Source organism: Pocillopora verrucosa, chromosome 7, assembly GCF_036669915.1.
Source record: "Pocillopora verrucosa isolate sample1 chromosome 7, ASM3666991v2, whole genome shotgun sequence".
Classification (NCBI taxonomy): domain Eukaryota; kingdom Metazoa; phylum Cnidaria; class Anthozoa; order Scleractinia; family Pocilloporidae; genus Pocillopora; species Pocillopora verrucosa.
In genome coordinates, this window is record NC_089318.1 from 18,546,259 (window position 1) to 18,565,060 (window position 18,802).

Genomic DNA, 18,802 nt, shown 5'->3' on the forward strand with positions numbered 1-18,802 from the left:
TCATTTCCATTTTTTTTTTTTTTTAACAATGTTACAGTAGTCAAATATAACTCAAAGTTAAAAAAAATTCTTCAAAACTTTGGCACTCTATTTAGGACCCGAGTAAACAGTAGGTTTATCTTGTTCATAACAAAAGTATGATCCATTTAAATATATGTAAAAAAGAACCCTTCAAAAAAGTTTTCCCAGGGGTTGAGTCTGAGTTGAGTTGAATTTGACTGCTTTATAATAAACAGCAGGTCCCTCTTGTATTGAGGCATCCTTAAAAATTACTTTCCCTTGAAAAGTCAGTTAAACCGTTTCCCACCCTTTCATTTTCATTTCTTCAACCCTCAGCAAAAAAGTTATTCTTAAGTTCTACTCAAGCGTTTGACGTTTGAGTTCTGGGAACCGGATCTCCTTCAACTCCCAGAGATCATTAACCTGAAATTTCTCCCTACAATATCAAAACATCACTCCCTGAAAAAGTAACGAGAGAAAACAAATTCATCATCCAGATGGTGTTACCTTTAAACAAGACTAAACTCTCGTACTTATTCAATAGGTAATGTGTGGCGACCAATAGATATCAAATTATCTTTACTAATACCTTAAATTGCTACGCAATATTTTTATCTAAACTCCTGACCCTTGAGATCTGATATTAAATTCTCCTCACCAATACCTTACATTGCTACACAATACTTTATCCTAACTATCTTCCCCCTTGATATCTGATATCAAATTCTCGTCACTAATACCAAACATTTCTTCAATGCGAGGTAAACAGAATTTTGTTTTTTTAAAAAAAATATCCCCAGGTTGATTTTCTTCGTTATTCGTATTATCTGTCTATTCACTCGTGAGTCAAAAGATCACAATGAGTTTTGAGAAGAGAGAATTGGTGAAGCATCTCTACCCATCAAGTCCTATAAGTAATAAACATTTCATTTCTCTATTCACCACTAAATCAAACAATATGGTCATGCCAAATGATTGCAAACTAAAGAAGGTTTTGATTATTAGACAGATTCTCATCTAAAGTACCTTAGGAAATGTATAGAGAAGAGTGTAGAGAACTTGCATACTGATATCAGAGTGTAAAGGGTTAAGACATTCTTTTGAATTCTTCCTCTATACAACAGCCAAGCATGTTTTTACTTGTTAGCCATTGGGTCCATAACAACACTCAGACCAATTGAGCCTTTGGATCTTTTCACAGTGTACCTGCAGGTCAAAATGAAAAAAAATATTACTCACTGAATTGATAAAGAGTTTCCAAGGAAAACATATCTTGAAAAAATGCTAAAATTCAAACACAGCAAAACTGTATCAAATTGAACCAGCTCGACAATATTTTTCGTACACCTAGAAACTCCAGGATTTTTTTCTCCTTTACAATAAACATATGTGATTTTCCTTTTTTCTTTTCTTGTGTATCTTTTTGTCCTTTTATGGTATAGTTCTTCATTTCCATTTTATTTCCAGTGTAATTTAATTAAGTCAGTAAAGAGAAAATAAATAAATGACCCGCCTCGATTAGCATTTGCTATCTGTGGGTCAAAGGAATATCTTGCAAATATGTAAGAAAATAAGCAATAAAAGTGTGTGAAATTGATAAAGTGATAAATGCAATTAACTCACAAATATAAATTAACTGGGCCAATAAGAAATAAAAAGGCAAAAGAAAAATAGTAAAAAAGTTATGTTACTCACTTAGCACCCGATGGAATGAGAAGAACATCATCTTTGGAAATCTTTTTCGTTTCACCGTTTAATGAGACAGTTGTATCTCCCTCCTGAAAAAAAAATGTAAATAGCTCCTCAATTCCCACGATCTGATTGTTCATTTTCCCCTATGGGTTGCCGTGCTGGATTCTGGGTTAAGAAGCCCAGGCTCAAGGCTTGGGTGGGTCATTGAGTTGTGTTTTTGGGCAAAACACTTTCCTCTCTCCTCCTAGGAGTACAAATGGGTACTGATGAATTGTTAGGGAAACCTGATGAAATACTGGAGTTGGGGGTAGGGTAACCTTGTGATGAACTGGCATCCCACTCAAGGGGTAGTATTAACAATCCTACTTGCTGAACTGGAATATGTTCTCGCTGAATTGGCCGCTAGGCTTGAGTGATGACTTCTCCTTATGCACTCCTTCAAATTTCCTAGACAAGCTTGGGCTCATTAATTCAAATGAGAAGCATGTAGGATATTTTGTTCACAAAGTAACATTCTGTAACATGAACAACATATGAACACTCACCAATTGATAAAGCCATGTTTCCCCTTGCCATTCACCAGTTTGTTCCCCTTCACCATGAACATTTATCTACAAGAAAATAAAATCACACCAAATAAAGAAACAAGTAAGACTTTATGTAAGAGTTTATGTACTGAGGTGAGACCAGATGTGAGTCTTAACCCTTTAACCCCTAAGAGTGATTAACATCTAATTTTCCCTCACAATATCACCCCTAAATCAAACATCAAGGTCATGAGAATAAAGGAAATGATCACCAACTAAAGAAGCTCTTGACTGTTGATACGAAAATTCTCCTTGTCAGAACCCTAGGAAATGTCTCAGGAGTAGTATGGAGAATATGCATACTGATGTTAGGGAGTAAAGGGTTAAAGTATTCCTGGCATCCTTTGATGATTGCAGCCCAACATGAATACAAGTTCATTCAGATTATAGTTTTTGTTCTTTGATGCCAACCTTGTAAACCAATATAGAACTTAATGATGACCAATATGAACTCGTTAACAAGCCCATTTCAGTGCATTTGACAAACAAACTTTTTAGATTTTTCTCTTCTTTACACAACAAGCTATTGCAATGAAAAAAAATGCACCAGTTTTCTTGACAGGCAGTTTTGCACTTGTAATAGACACCTTTGCTTTTCTTCAAGTTGTCCTCATTACTTTCCCATGACAAGACTAACTGATATCACAGCTTGTATCAGCACATATCACTAGACAATATGGCCCAGAAGAATGAGAAACCACAAAGTGCCCTGAGTAAGGCAAGTCAAAACACCATATTCTATTACGAAAAGGTATCTGAGTGATGTGAATACCTTCTCACTGATAAAAAATAAAGCACTGGTCTCTTAACCCTTTACACCCTAACATCAGTATGCATATTCTCCATACTGTTCTTTATACATTTCTTGATGGTGCTGACAAGAAGAATTTGTTTGACAATCAAATGCCTCTTAAACTGGTGATCATTTCCTTTATCATGCTTACCTTAATGTGTGATTCAGGGTGGTAGTGTAAGTAGAAATTAGATCTGTCATTCTTATGGATCAAAGGGTTTTAAAGGAGAGGAATCTGGTTGGAAAAAAAAGGCCAAAACAAAGAACTGAGTGCAAAACATAAGTTAAGCACTCACCTTGAACTCTCCTTTACCAAACAGCTCCTTTGTTCCACATTCAATTTCACTTTTATGTTCAGCAATCCACTAAAAGATAGGAGAAAACCACTCAGTGTGATGAAGGTTGCTGTGTTATTAGTTAACCTATGGAACTCCAAAATTTTTTTGCTTCCCTAAACTTTCAAAATTGTTTGAAATCTTTCTTCATTTTCACAGTGAGAGTAAAATTAACATAATATCATGTACAAGTGACTGTGAAATCATAATTTCTGAGGTTTGAATCATAAAATGCACTAAGATTTCCCAGACATGTTACAATTGTTTAAAATTTTTATTCAAGTTTAGAGTCTGTGATAATAAAATTAACATATGTACCTCTTTCAGTGAAAAGGGTTCACTGACTTCAGTTTCAAGGTCAACTTTGACAGGAGGGTCCTTGGAAACATTTTCTAAGCAATCCAAAAAAAAAAAAAAAATGGCACAATGATTGTTAACAATCAGTCTCTAAATTATTATAAATCATTAAATCTTGTAATTGTCAATTGACCATTCCCCCAGGAGGATTTCTCAGAGTCAAAAAAAAAGCAACAAAAATTAGTAAACAAACATAATAAATGAACTTAGGAAATTTTTCATGCAGCTCTACATCTCAACTATTGCATGGTAAACTATAGCAGGTTCTGAAATTAACTTTCTCTCTAAGGTGCCAAGTGGTATTTAAAAATATTTGTTGTAATCTCCACGAGAACAATTTGGCTACCAAAAGGTCTGATTCATAAAATTTTTGCCTTGCAGCAAAGCACAAAAATAAATGGTTTTAAAGATTTTTCTTTGCATACAATATATTTCTATTAGTAAAAGATAACCAGGTGAATTTAGAAGAATAAAATTACAAAGATTTGGTTTCTTGAGAGCTGGTTTACACAAAGAACATTGACAAGAATTAAGAACTATGTGCTAACTGGTGGGTTGGGGATTAAACTTGTTTTCACCAAAAGTAAATTTCTAGATGCATTGGTGACCAGTGGCTTGAATAGATATAGACAGAAAAACTTTTCAGGACATTTTTAAATAACACAAATTCTATCTAAATTCCATTAAAAATCATCTCTACAAACCAGAGGTTGGGACTCCTGTTTTGTATTCTTCTGATGAAAAGTATCTGAAAATACACAGACAACAAAAGCATTTTAATACTTTTAAAAGCTGTAATCACAGCACCACATACGTAAATTGACAGCATTTATTACATCCATTTTAAAATCATTGATAACCTTTGCAGTCTGATTGGCTATCATCCATATGATTTATTCACAAATCACACCATTTCATGCTTTGAATTTCATCTTTTTCCCAGTCAATGAGACAGTTTTACTAAAATACAACAACCAATCAGATTTGAAGGCTTGTTTAGAAAAGCCAATCAAATTGCAGAAAAATGATGACAATTTTTGCAACTTTTTACAAACCAGCTCAATACTTGATCAATAAAAGATTTGTGCAGACTAAATAACATGTATTGGAGTGACTGAATTTTGGAATTTCAAAAAAAAGTACCAATGTGGTAATTGAACTTTGTTGTGCAATTTTGGTATGAAACTTGTGACTATAAATAAAGCTTGCCCTGCACAACTGTTCAATTTTGAAATCATGGATTTGATTTCAGACTAAACTGCACTCCACTCAGTTCAATTACAATAATGATTGTTTAGTAACAACATTCAAGTAGAGAAAGATGTTTTTGGTCTTGCCGCGAGCAAGGGACAAAGAGAAAACTCTAAGTCCCAATCAGGAATTGAACTTTAGACCTTCAGATTCCGCATTCTAATGCTCTACCACTGAGCTACTGAGACTCTATGAAGAGCGAGGCCCATTGCAAAGTTCAGAATATTCAAGTACATGGAACAGAATATATTTGATTTATTGCTTACGACTTGATGATTGGTCCCAGCTGCGTACCAAGGTCTTCGCAATGAAACCATCTTTCCCAAAGAGGTGTCACACCATCGTCACAAAAATACCTTTACATGAGAACAAGTTTTTGATAAATATACATTTACATTCATGATTTTGTTACTGAGAAAACAACTCTAAAAGACATGCACGAATAGCTGTAATGGGATTCCAACTTGTTGAACAATACATAGGGGAGCTATATGGCTGATAATTAAAAGATGGATATTTTGAATTAATCCCATAGTAAAGAATTCAACTAGTTGATACTTGACTTGTATGCAAAATTTTTAATTTGACAAAAGATGGTAAATTTTTTGTGACATTTCATTTTGTGCCATTTTTTTCTGATGGTCCAAACTAACTTCAAGTCAAAGAAAATCTGCCTGCCCTCAAAATTGTCATGCTACTCCATAGGTTGCTTTGCTTGTGCATTTATCAGTAACTGTGAAGAACAACTCCACCTTGGATAAAAGTTTTAAGCTCAGCTATTCACCAACAAGCAGCCAACCAACAGCCGACAGTTGGTATCAACTCACTTTATAAGTGGTACAACACATGCAAAGTATGTTCAACATTTTAAGGTAGATATAAAGTAGAGTCAAAGTTTTGCTTTGGATGTTAATGCTAGATTATATCACCAATTAGTAACCTGGTGGTAGATTGTCAGTGGCTCGTTAGTTATCTGTCAGCCAACAGGTTTTTCAGGGAGCTGTTCTTCAATATTATATTTTTATTAATTGCACTGAACATGAGTGCATCACATCGTACCTTAGACCATCAGTTTCTTCAGGAAGTCTCTCTCTTTCAATGACCTAAAAGGCAGGATATCTTCTCTATTTACCCATTCACTTCCAAGATCTCATGAGTAATTTTACACCATAGCCTACTCAACCTAAAGTATATAATAAATTTCTGTGTTTTGTGAATCAAATTTTGAACCTCCCTATCACTAATTCCTGGATCCAAACCCAATCACTGGAAATTTAAGGGTTAGGAAACATCTTTAAAAAGACCTCAAAGACTCACTGGGGTACTAACAAGTTTAACTCTGAACTAAAAAGTAGACAAAAACACAAGAGCACCAACTAACACCATACCAATCCAACAGTGTTCTCCTTCCGTTGAGGCGAGTGCGGTATCCTGCTTGGGAGTACAAAGACCTGAAAAAAATATTATTGAATTTATTCCAAACTTCTAAATTTGCAGGATAAAACCCAACTAGGATGGTTCAGGGCAAAGAGAACGCCAATTTGGGATCAAGAAACTGCAATACTGTTGCTTTAAATTACTGCTTTAAGTTTTCCTTAACAATAAATATAACTAAGGACCAAATATTTTGTGCTTCAAATTTTTCCTTTATTTCCAATTAATTTTTAAACTGTTGTCACCATCATCTTTCCTTTTTCAAGATAACAATAATTAACTGAGGACAAAGAAAAAATCACATTGGTGTGAAGACCCTTTAGCCAAGAAAACTTTCAACTACAAAATAGTTGTGAAGAAAATATCATCAAATATCATTTCTATCAAATTGTATTTATCAAAAACTTATTCTCATTATTTATAAAATGAGTTTAGTATACCTCTCCCTCCTTTATGATTACATCTTTTGGTTTTCCTCTCTCAATAATCCTCAAGTTCATGTCTCCTTTAACCATGTAAAAGAACTAGAAGGACATTGAAGAAATGGTCAGTCATCCTCCTTTCCAGCTCAGCAAGATGATTTTGTTACAAATTCATAAAGAAAATTTGATTTTACATCAGGATACTCTCTATAACAGATCACAATCAATCTTCATTTGCCTAAAAATGTCGCTTTTCAAATACATTGTGAAGAAATATCCTAAGATTATTCTTATAGGGCATGATGTCTCAACCAGCCCTTAAGAGAGTAACCTTTCAACTTCCTGAAGTGATTAATGGGTAATTTCTCCCTAATGAATCTATAAAATATTCTGCAAAGAGGTCATAAGAATACACAACCATATCAGTTAGGAGTTGTTATCTTGATCTCACACCAGATTCTTGTATTTCACTTTCAGGGAAAGGTGTAGCAGGGGAGAGTCAACAATCAGATCTTGGGAGCTAGAGGGTTAATTGAGAAAAACAGCCTATTCTCAAAACCAATTTTATGGATAGTGTATCAAAATTGAGGCCTCCGAGAGTCGCTTCTTAGCCAATTCTAGTACAAAACCTTCTGGATCTGAAATAGCTGCCATAATACATAGAGAGGAAGTCATACTTTACAGCAAAAAAAAAAAAAAATTTGTCTGGCACAGTTTGCTAATAGCATTTTGTTAGAGCAGAATTGGAGGTGTTTAGATCTCATCTGTTTCTTTCATATGTTTTTTTTTAAGCAGTAAAGCACTAATATCAGGAGATGATGTGATCATTGTTAGTTCTTTATTAACTTACCTCTTCTCCCTCATCAATATGGTAATCTTTTCTGACATTTGGTCCACCAACACACATCACCTTTAACTGCCCTGCACCATACCTAAAGGTTACAAAAGTAGTTTTGAACTTCTGTTTCACCTTTAACCCTTTACACCCTAACATCAGTATCTATATTCTTCATACTCTTCTCTATAAATTTATTTTACTACTGACAAGGAGAATTCATTTGAAGATCAATGATTCTTAAGTTGGTGATCATTTTCTTTATTCTCATGATCTTAATGAATGGTTTAGTAATATTACTGTAAGGAGAAATTAGATCCTGATCACTCTTAGGGTTTAAAGGGTTAAATCTCAAGGATTTTCATTGGTTTTGTAAACAATCATGTATTTTATTGCAGATTCTCTTTTATCCATTCAACTCTCTTGAGTGATCATGACATAATTTCTCCTATGACAATACAATATTAAGCAGACAAATAATGAGAAACTAGAAAAGATATCAATTGCATTTAGGGGATTAATATTCGATCCAATACCAAACTCTCTAAACTAACATCATGATATTTGTATTGATGACAGTAAAGAGAACTAAAAATGAGATCTTGGGAGTGACAAGTTTATTATGAAAAAAAAACAATTTTCTGCATAGATTAAATCACATAAAATAAAATTCCCTAAAAATTATAACTCTCAGTGCAATAAAAAACCAAGGGAAAATAGGCAGGGTCAGACATTTTTTTAATACTTCATTTTTTGTGTCATTTCTTTTAGGCAGAAACTGGTCTACTAAGACTTATGATTTCCTTTAGTAAATAGAGAGTATTGTAACGAAACAAGTGATAAAAGTTACAACCCTCTACCTCTCATGGGTGACCAAGACACAATTTCTCTTTACAATATCTTTCAATACAATATCAAGCAGACAAGTGATGAGCATAAAGAAAAATATAAATTAAGGAATTAGAAATTGATACAATACCAAATTCTCCAAACTAACATCACTAGAACTGTATGGCAGACAGTATGGAGAATTACTAATAAGATCTTGAGAGTTACAGGGTTAAGTTCTTATGCTTCAACAGGAAATTGCAAAAAAATAATAGTTCAAACAGAAATGTCAGTCAACTGGAATTACAACAATGTTCTCCTACAAAACAGAAAAATTAAACACCAATCTGCTAATGTTGAATTTTGCTGGATTTTCCAATCACACTCCAAGCTATAGTTGAACAGTGTAATGTCAATTTTGGGATGTACATGATAGAATACACGAGCACATGTTAAAATCATTTGACCAAATGTTCAACACGATATATTCTCATCATGCCTACTATAGATTGCATTACATTTGTTTCCTTATACACTTCATGAAATGCTTTGACGGATTCTAACCAGACTACATGTATTCCATTTGAACCAAATTGTTTTTTTTTTTTTTCCTCCAATGGTAGACGAGACACACCTAAAATTACTGCTGTGATCTCTGTCAGCACCCTTAATTAACACTTTAATTCCCAAGATCTCATCAGTAATTCTCCTTACTGTCTGCTATACAGTGCAAGTGATGTTAGTTTGGAGAATTTGGGATTGGATCAATTTATAACCCCCTAATTGATATTTTCTTTATTCTCAACAATTGTTTGCTTGATTTGTATTGATATTGTGAGGAGAAATTCTGTCTTGGTCACTCATGAGAGTTAAAAAGTTAATTAACATCTGATTAGTCAGCCCCCAATAAGAAATGGTACATCTTGTTCTGAGTATATTAGGGACATTTTTGAGATAATTTACAGTCTGGATAAATCAAAATAACAATTGAAAGCTCCCTTCAGACAGGCCATCATTACAATGGTAAAAAATTATGGGCTTCACGTTTTCAATGAAAAAACATTTTTAAGATATTTTTTTTTTAAAGATAATTTACTGTCTAGATAAATCAAAATAACAATTGCATGCTTCCTTGCAGACAGGCCACTATTACAATAGTGAAAAAATTAAGGGCTCTACGTTTTCAATGAAAAAACAATGGCTTTTAAAATAAGTTCCAGATGAATTAATTAGAGTGAAGGCGTTAAATAATTAACAATAATTTCATTACTCCTTGATTAGTGAAATAAGTGATTAATAGTCCAACGATATTGTGCCCCTTGCGTTCACAAAAGGTGCTATACCATTAAACTGCACGGAATGAACGCAATAGCCACTTTCTGATATTGCAAGATATTGCACCCTTAAAGAACCATCACCAAATTAAATTCCATCGCATACATTGGACATATTTGTAAAATAAATTTCTTGCCTGAATTCTGAATGTTTTTTTTAAGCAACCTCGCGAGTTTTGAAATATTCATCTAAGGGTATCGAAATTTTCAACCGTACTTAGTTAGGCGTAACCTTGAAAGAGCGTGCAATACATAACACAAGTTTTATCAACTAGTAATAAATAGGGACGTTTCAAAACAAGTGACCTTCATGGAGTTTTCTAGTTATGTTCTTGTGTTTTTGAAATAGTGAGTAAAATAAATACGTCAAGACTCTAGGATGAAAACAATTCACTCGAAATTGGCAGAGTTTGTGGATAGTTTACTCACATTAATTTGTTGCATACTGGCGGGAGAAAGGAACTCTTGTTTTCGTCGATCCATTTCAGCATATTTAGAGGATCACCTAACTGAGGATTGTTCTTCTTGGTTACAGCTTCTTCGCCATTTTCATTTCCTGGTCTTTTAGACATGATTGAATGATTATCGAGGAAAAGAATAAGAACCCGCTACTGAAGTTGTTCAACAAGCGCAATTAGAGGGAAGTGATAGTACTTAGACCAATATACTGCGAACCGACTGGTGCGAGTTCTCTCCTTCAATCTTTTGAGGGACGGGTGAGCTAGTACATTTTTTTTTTCTTTCTTCCTAAAAAAAAGTTCAAAAGGTAAGGAATCGAGGTTTTGACCTCTCTTTAACAGTAATGTTGATATTTAGAATTAAGACAAAACCCTTTTAGCTTGTAAGCGCCTTTACAAGGAACAAACAAGCGAAAGGCTATTAAGGGAATTCACTATCCCTACCCCGAAGAGTATCCAAAGGGTGGCTACAAAGTCATGACTAATGCATGATCGTTTTCTGGGGCTTTGTGGTTTCGCGAAACTTGTGCCTTCGGAATCATTCGCAGAGTTGATCTAAGAAATCTGTTGCCGTCAGAAGCAAGATTATCATGGCTTCTCCAGCAAGTGTCAGTAAAATCTACGTAGACCAGCTACGAGCCGAAGCAGACATGGAACGAACGCCGATTTCGACCACTGCAGCTGCTCTCGCTAAATATGTCGAGCAAAATCTTCAGTCCGATCCGCTCGTTACGGGAGTGTCTAGCTCGGTGAATCCTTACAAGGAGAAGTCTTCCTGCCTTTTATTTTAGCCCCCAAAAAACTGTCCTTGGCTTGGATTATTTTCAAAGTTTTTTGGATTGTATTTGCGTTTGGAAAGATGCAAATGGTTACGGCGATAGTTTAATTTTAACATGACACTGCAAACATAGACACTCTCTCTGTGGTTTGCTTCTTGACTGTTTACAGCAGATCTGCCGCGACTTCGACTACCTTAAAGACTGATTTTTGCTGAGAAATTTTTGACTCTTGGAATCGTAATCTTTTATTTAATCAACACGTATATAAACCGCTTTGCTTCTCATCCGAGTTTCGTGTTGGAAATTTATTAGCATGAACAGTATTTCGAACTGGGATGCGAAATGTGGCCAAGATGACCTCTTCGTAAACAAAGAACATCTGTCTAGCAACGTGCAGCCATTTTGACATTATTTGAGTTTAATTCTTGTATGACCAGTTGGGATGATATCCAGATAACTTTTCATCAATATGGGTATCACTGTGTATAACCGATGTTTGAGTGAAACTGAAATGTATCTCGAGCCAACATTCCGTGAAGGTAGATTGAATTGATTATCTTAGAAATATTTTAATATTTACTTATGTATACGGCATGTAGCTTTTAATTTTTTTCAATACATTTCTTTTTTCCCCTAATGGGCCATCAGAAACAAAATTGTGAAGTGAGGTTAATTATTTTAAGGGGGCAATGCTGGACAGGTTCAATTTCATCATGAAATAGTGAGTGCTTATGATATGTTATTACCACAAGATCAAAATAACCATGAAAAAAAATATGATACCAACGCTTGTTTTTTTTTTCCTTTTTGTTCAGATAATATTTTCAGCATGCTTCTTGTTAGGGTATGTTTTGCGGAGTGTGAAAAACTGACAGGGCTCTCTACAAGAAAATAAAAAGATTTATGTATTTATTTCTGTGGCATAACAGCATTCAAGGAGAAAATATTTCTGCAAGTCATGGCATAGTATTGTTATATCTTATTTGTTGTATATTGTCTTATTAAGATTAAAAAATTTTTGCATTGTAGACACTTTGTTAGGCTGTCAAAAGGGAAATTAAAAAGTGTTTTATGGAATGGACTTATTTGACAGCCTTGTTATTGTTTATGTTTTTTTCTTTTTTTTGCTTACTGCATTAGAGGCTTGGATCAGGGGATAGGATGAAATGATATGGTGGAGTTAACTTTTTTATTGTCAACCCCATCACTTGTAAGATCCATATATTATTATTTTTTTTTACAGATAACTTTTCATTACTTACTGTGTTAGCATTGCAAATTCAGTGTTAAATAAAACTAAAATCATCCATTAGTATAAACTTCTTTTCCTACAAATTATCTTACTAAGAGAGACTGTAGACATCCTTAGGGGAAATAGGTTTTTGGTGACTTTGAGAAATGAAAGGGTCAAGATAACCTCCAGTTGTTGCGAGCCACACAGAAATGATTGCTTGATTTGCTCACTAATTTATCACCTATGAAAGAGGCTTGGTCCTGTTTTTTTTTAAAGCAAATCTGTGCACTGTTTATCTGAGACATTGCCTGTTCCAAGATTTAAGTTGGGATGATGACAAATGCACAGGGCCAGGGCCAGGGCCAGGAGGGGAATATGGCTTCCCTCATCAAATTTTTAGAGAATTAGAACATGCACATTAGAAAATAGAAAATTGAATTTAAAAAATTTGAAATAAAGCCCACAGAGGCTCAGTGAAACTTAAACAGATTTACAAGATAATCCTCAAGCATAAACACTTTTTAAAAACTCCCTTCAAAATATCAGAAAATAACAAAGAAAATTCATGACTCAGCTTGAAAAACAGCATTTTTCACATCCAACGTCCGAGTACAATGATCGGAATCGTCGACAAGCTCCGGACATGAGCGTAAATAAGCGTTTTGAGTCGTGTTACCCTACTGCCCATGCTCGGAAGGGACCTCACCCTTCTCACTTGCGGCTTGTATTTCACATTGACAAGATTAGAAGGTTTCAGTGGAAATTCGGAAGCGAAAGACCAAGAGGATCAGAAGTTTCAGTTACCAAGCGAGCAAGTTCTGGTGATCAATCCTTGCAGCAATGTCCTACGCTACAACAACAGAAACCCTCAGAATTCAGAGAATCACCGTGGATCAACTTAGAACAGAACTGAAAGTTAATCGCATCAAAGTGTCGGAGGCGGCAAACGAACTGAAAACCTACGTGGAGAAAATTCAGCGAGAAGATCCGCTTGTTACGGGAGTCCCCGGGAACCAAAACCCGTTCAAAGAAAGGAGCTCTTGTACTTTGATTTAGAACAGTTATACATACAAAGCCCCGCGCATTAAAGTCCAATTGAGTTGCAAGTTCAATAGACAGTTTGGGTATATCACTCGATGTGACCTTTTGTTTCCTCTACGAGTCTTATTCACTGCAGCTTTTCCCGTGGTATTTTATGGCCTTAAACACTGTGATTGTGCCATTATTGGAACTGATCACTCGCGATCTCTTCATTTTGGGAAAGCGAATACACTTTGATCTGCAATCTTCCCCCAAATAATAATGGAAAATGAAAGAGAGTCGGGAAACGTTTACCGACGACCCGTGGTTTTGCCGTTTCGTGATTTATTGTTGTAATGGGTGGATGTGCCACCTAAGGAGGTAAAGCAATTTCTCTCAGTGTATTCTCTGTAATAACGAACGCAAGTGAATGTGTAAGTAGACTGTTTAGAGTGAATTTGTTCCTACCCCACGGTTGATCGAAGCTTTTCAATTGAGAAATATCACGTACTTGTAAATCTTGCTAGAAATAAATAATTTCAATTATTCTACATTTAAGCTTCTTCAGGTTGCATCGAGAGCGAATTGAGGTAAACCTACATAATGGATCATTGTATTTTACTGACTTCATTGTATTAAAGGACTGATATTATTGTTGTTCGGAATGTTTGATCTTTGATGAGAAGATTATATATGGTAACGGCAAGTTATTCGCATTCGTCACTTACTTGGGAGGTGTCCTCGCGGATTTTTTATTCAGCCGATTAAGCAGGAAGTAGTTTCAAATTTTCGTAAATAACAGTATTAATTTTTCATGTATGTCTTAAAAATCGAGCATTTTCATAAACAAAGTACGCGAGGTGAATATGTGCTAAGGAATGGTGAGGTTACTCCAAATGTATTTTTGTTTGCATTTTCCAGTCCAAGTTGTAGAAAGAAAGTCCACTCAATTTAATGGCCATGCTTTGCGATCTCGGATGAACAAAACAGAAAAAGAGAGATATTAAAGATAAAGGAGTGTCTAACAATGCTTGAAGACCTGGCTTGTTAGGAGAGGTTACTGCTTTGATGCAAACTCATCATTGAACTTTTACTTCAAGAGGACATGTTTGAAATGATAGCAAGCTAAATATTTACTGACACAGCTTAAGGGCTAACTTTAAGCGTTTCATTTAAGGGGTTGATTTACAATGTAAAGTATTTCATGATGACATTGGAGCCAGTGGATTGGGAAACTTAAATGTGCTTGTAGTGTTAGACCAACACAAATTAACCCCTTTAACTCCTAAGATCTCATTATTGATTCTCTCCTTTATCTGTGACACATTTCCTTGTGATTTAGTTATGAGGAGTTGGTTTGAGATCAAGATAATAACTTCTATCTGATCAATTTGAGTGTTCTCATTACCTGTTTGTTGGATAATATTTGGATACTGGAGAGAAGTTACGTGTGATAATCACTTCTGGGAATTAAAGGTTGAAGGGCATGTGAGACTATGAAACCATCTATGAGACAATGTGAAATTTGAATTTAACCTGTTAAATCCCAAGATCTAATTGTTAATTCTCCCCTGTAGCTGCTACATGTTTTCTTGGATATCAGTTTCAAGAATTTGGTGTTAGATCAAGGTTATACCAACTTCTACCTGATAAGTTTAATTATTCTCATTACCTGTTTGCTGGATAAAGCTTGATATTATAGGGAGAAGTTACATGTTAATCACTTCAGATAGTTAGAGGGTTAAAGAGACCATGCAGGAAACAATGTATCAAAGACCTGTAACGTGAGGTCACCCTTGATCAACAGCAATGACACATCCAAACAGCATAGCACTTGAAAAGGAATTCCAAGGTGGTGCCCTCTTTTGTCTGACAGAGGCAGCAATAATTTTAACTCTGCCAATCTTTACATCATAAACTCTTATTCCCATTTCAGAAAATGACTGCTCTTCTTCATGAGAAGAGCTTGTAAGTTGTACACTATCATTTCCTCACAAGCAAGTTTATCGAGAGATGCCAATCTGTGCATATTTCAAAGCCTTTTTTTTTTAGTGCGAAGCAACATAACTATACACAGTTCACACTAACATCTTCTAGGGAAATTCTTGGTTAGTCTGTTCAAATTGAAAAAGAGTACATGGTTGTAAGTAGCCTGTGTTTTGCTGACCAATCAAATCGCCTGTTCCGTGTAGTGGACTGGGAATGACAGCTGTGGTCAATATGGCTGCCAGTGAATCTGAAGAAATCGATGTAGCGAAGGAGTTTAATCTTCTCCCGATAATATTCGAAACGATTCAGGTACTGCAGAAGACAAACGATCCCCAGGAGTTTACAAAGAAGGTATCTCTTTGTTTTCTATTTCAGTTTCGAGAGATTTTCGCCTTACTGTATTCAAGTGAAATACTCGGTCTTGATTGAAAGCACTAACTACAGTCGAACCTGTATGAAGCGGCACCGTAATAAGCGGTCGATTGTCAGAGACCCGAAATTTGTCCCCCTCAATTACTGTAATTTTTACCTCTATTACGCGGTCACCTCTTAAAATCCCTTAACTGATTCCCAACGGCCTGTTTATAATGTTCCCCACTAGTTCAGTAGTGTTCATAGCTGCGAGGATTGTTCTCCACCTGTATTCAACGGTCACTACAAGCAGAACCATTCAAATAAAACTAAGAATAATCTTTCAAGTAAAATTCAATTCATGTTTATCTATCGAAATCAGTGTTAGTAGCATTTTTGAGAGAGTTTTTGTACCATAGTGGTCACTTAGGGCACAGAATGGCTTTTTTTTCTACCATACCCTTATTCTGGGGAACCTGTATCAACCCTTTACCCCCTGAAATCAGTTTGCATATTCTCTATACTGTTCTCTATACATTTCCTGAAATGCTGACAAGGAAAATTTGTTTAACAATCAAGAGCTTTATAAATTGGTGATCATTTCCTTTATTCTCATGACCTTAATGTTTGATTCAGGGGTGATATTGTAAGGAGAAATTAGAAGCTGGTCACTCTTGGGGTTAAAGGGTTAAGTGGTTGACTTGTATTAAGCAGTTACCCCACCATTGCTTGTGGGTGACTGCTTGATACACATTCAACTGACTGGTGCCCCAAGAAAATCATTGGAATTGGATAATTGTATGTAGGTTTTCACCTTTTTGATGCAACAAAAGATGATGTAATGTCTTATCTTATTTTTTCAAGAACCATGAATGTTCTATTTTATGCCTTTTATTTGTCCCCATGAAATACATATCCTGTCAAAACCTTGGTCAAAATGAAACCACAGCTGTTCAAGGACAATAAATATATTTTTCAAACAATGAAATAGCCAGAAATTCATCATACAAAACAAAATGGTTTACAAACCATGTTTAATTCAGCTCTTAATTGTAGGTCATATAAAATGAAAGAATTCATTCACATTAAAAGATCTCTAATTAGGATTTGCAAATAAAAAAAAATCATATCATGATTCACAAGGAAAAATGTTGCCCAATCACACTTCATGTCATAAGTACCTTGTTCTAAATGTTGTTTTAGGTTAATGGTTTCCGTGCAAAGTTGCAACACTGCAGAGCATTGTTAGACAAGATACCTGGGATAGAAATGAGCTGTGAAGAACAGAAGGAACTTTTAATTAAGTGTAAAACCCAATACACCGAAAAATGGTAAGTACTTACTCAGAAACACTTGGAGTAAGTAACCGAACAGTCTAACTACCCTGTATTTTTCAACCTTTCCTAAGTAGCTTATGGTTTTGAAGGGGCATAGGGTGCTTTTTTCTTGAGGTCAACATTGAAGAACAAAATAAAGATGTTTTGAGTGCAAAAGGGATTAAGGGGCATGGGGCAAGAGTGATTTAACCAATAATATTTTATTTTGGGGGTTCAGAAGAACAGGGAAAAGTTTAGTAAATCAAAACAGCAAAATTTCCTTATCACTTAGATTCTTTCTTTATACATAATCAGTTCCAGACATAGTGCTTTTTCTGTCATTTGACCCTTAAGAGTGTATGCCGAATAAAACAATCTCTTTGGCTATGAATAAGAAACACAAGACAAAGTGATTTTCTGAAATAAGCATGAACTGTATAGAGGTTTGTACCTTGGGCATTTTTTGCATGCTTGGCAAAAACAAAAGAGGACAAGTGAGGTCAGTCACATCAGCTTATTTCTGCAAATAAACTGGGTATAAGGATATGCTTTCTTTAGATTTCCAGAGGTATTAGGGAGTGTATGTGCTTCACATTCCTAACCTGCTATTCTTATATACACTCCCCTCAGGGTAGGTTTATCAAATTTTCATGAAGCATGAGTATAATAGACTGTGCTTATGGGCTTTACTGTGTGCAGAAATGGTGCATATGGCCTCTGCAACATGGATCCTTTTATTGAGATTTCTTTGATAATAAAATACATACCCCATGCACATTTTAGGGTTTGCAAAGCACCTGAAGCTTTTCCTTCTCTGTGTATTATTTCAACAGTGAGCTGCTGAGAAATTACAGAAATTTACCGGTGTTTGCAGAAGCTTTTGTCAAGGAGACAAAATAGTTGAAATTTTGTGATGTCAAAAACACTAGTTGGAAGATGCAGAGGTTAAAAAACAATTGAGGATGCCTTTGTGCTGTTTGGAGGAGACTTCATTCCCTTGGAATGAGAGAAAATTCCTACCTCTAGAGGTGGAGGTGGGGGTACCTGATCATTCTCTTTGTTATCAGTTGGGGGAATGTTTGCTTCACAAACTTTGATTAACCCTGGTGTTTATTAGACCAACCCTCAATCAGACTGCACAGTCAACCTCTTAATTGTAGACTTTCCATTTTCACCAATACTTTCACTCCTAAGCTTATTTCATATGACAAACAGGTCTGAAAGAAAGGTCTTTCTGGAAATCAGATTGAAATCACTTTCAATAAATTTTTGTCAAAAGTTATATATTCTTAACTTTGATCAATTTCCCTTTTAAGCTTTGCCTTTTTTTAGAGTTTAACTAACAACCAATGTTCTTCTTCATTACTTTTATTCACTCCAAAGAAAACATTATGTAAGTTGAAATTGATAGTACCACTGTGTTGACTGAGGAAGAAGTTGATACAGAGACAAACTGAGGAACTATGTAGAATTTTCTCTTTTGAAAAGATGATGTATTAATAACCAACTATACTGATCAGATGTAGGTATTGGTAACTTAACGCCATTCTGCAAGCCCCAGAGATACATATCTGTGTGTCTCCTTGAATGTTTTGGGAACGTCATTCATTTCACAAGATTTTATAAACATCACTTTTTATCAAAAAAGCAGAAGGAACAGGTCATCATGTTTTGTTAACTAATAAAATATCCTTTGAATTTTGCCCTTGTTGGGTTTTTTGCCAGCCATTGCATTTGTTCCTCTTGTGAGGTATTAGTTCAGTTGTTCTTAATGCATGCTCAGAGAT

General features: G+C 35.1%; 2 protein-coding genes across 2 annotated transcripts; one reads left to right on the top strand and one right to left on the bottom strand.

The window, feature by feature from the left end:
- LOC131780974 (3-hydroxyanthranilate 3,4-dioxygenase) lies at nt 1–10,513 on the bottom strand. Its single transcript, XM_059097614.2, has 12 exons — nt 10,298–10,513; nt 7,722–7,803; nt 6,890–6,973; nt 6,404–6,466; nt 6,075–6,118; nt 5,282–5,371; nt 4,469–4,512; nt 3,726–3,799; nt 3,369–3,437; nt 2,238–2,303; nt 1,696–1,778; nt 1–1,206 (listed from the first exon to the last, which is right to left on the bottom strand). Exons 1-12 carry the CDS (start codon nt 10,438–10,440, stop codon nt 1,137–1,139), a joined length of 912 nt encoding a protein of 303 aa, XP_058953597.2. The 5' UTR covers nt 10,441–10,513; the 3' UTR covers nt 1–1,136.
- A 5,031-nt stretch (nt 10,514–15,544) lies between these two features.
- On the top strand, nt 15,545–18,717 carry LOC131780918 (mediator of RNA polymerase II transcription subunit 9-like). Its single transcript, XM_059097550.2, has 3 exons — nt 15,545–15,699; nt 16,903–17,030; nt 17,849–18,717. Exons 1-3 carry the CDS (start codon nt 15,562–15,564, stop codon nt 17,913–17,915), a joined length of 333 nt encoding a protein of 110 aa, XP_058953533.2. The 5' UTR covers nt 15,545–15,561; the 3' UTR covers nt 17,916–18,717.
- The last annotated feature ends 85 nt before the right edge of the window (nt 18,718–18,802 follow it).

What these genes read in the sequence shown, in the direction of transcription:
- LOC131780974 (XM_059097614.2), bottom strand. Translation starts at nt 10,440, where the DNA reads ATGTCTAAAAGACCAGGAAATGAAAATGGCGAAGAAGCTGTAACCAAG. An exon ending in AGGAGAACACTGTTGGATTG is followed by an intron (nt 6,119 to 6,403) that starts GTATGGTGTTAG and finishes CCTGCCTTTTAG; the next exon opens with GTCATTGAAAGAGAGAGACT. An exon ending in CTGGGACCAATCATCAAGTC is followed by an intron (nt 4,513 to 5,281) that starts GTAAGCAATAAA and finishes GTGTATTTTCAG; the next exon opens with ATACTTTTCATCAGAAGAAT.
- LOC131780918 (XM_059097550.2), top strand. Translation starts at nt 15,562, where the DNA reads ATGACAGCTGTGGTCAATATGGCTGCCAGTGAATCTGAAGAAATCGAT. An exon ending in CCCAGGAGTTTACAAAGAAG is followed by an intron (nt 15,700 to 16,902) that starts GTATCTCTTTGT and finishes ATGTTGTTTTAG; the next exon opens with GTTAATGGTTTCCGTGCAAA. An exon ending in ACCCAATACACCGAAAAATG is followed by an intron (nt 17,031 to 17,848) that starts GTAAGTACTTAC and finishes TTATTTCAACAG; the next exon opens with TGAGCTGCTGAGAAATTACA.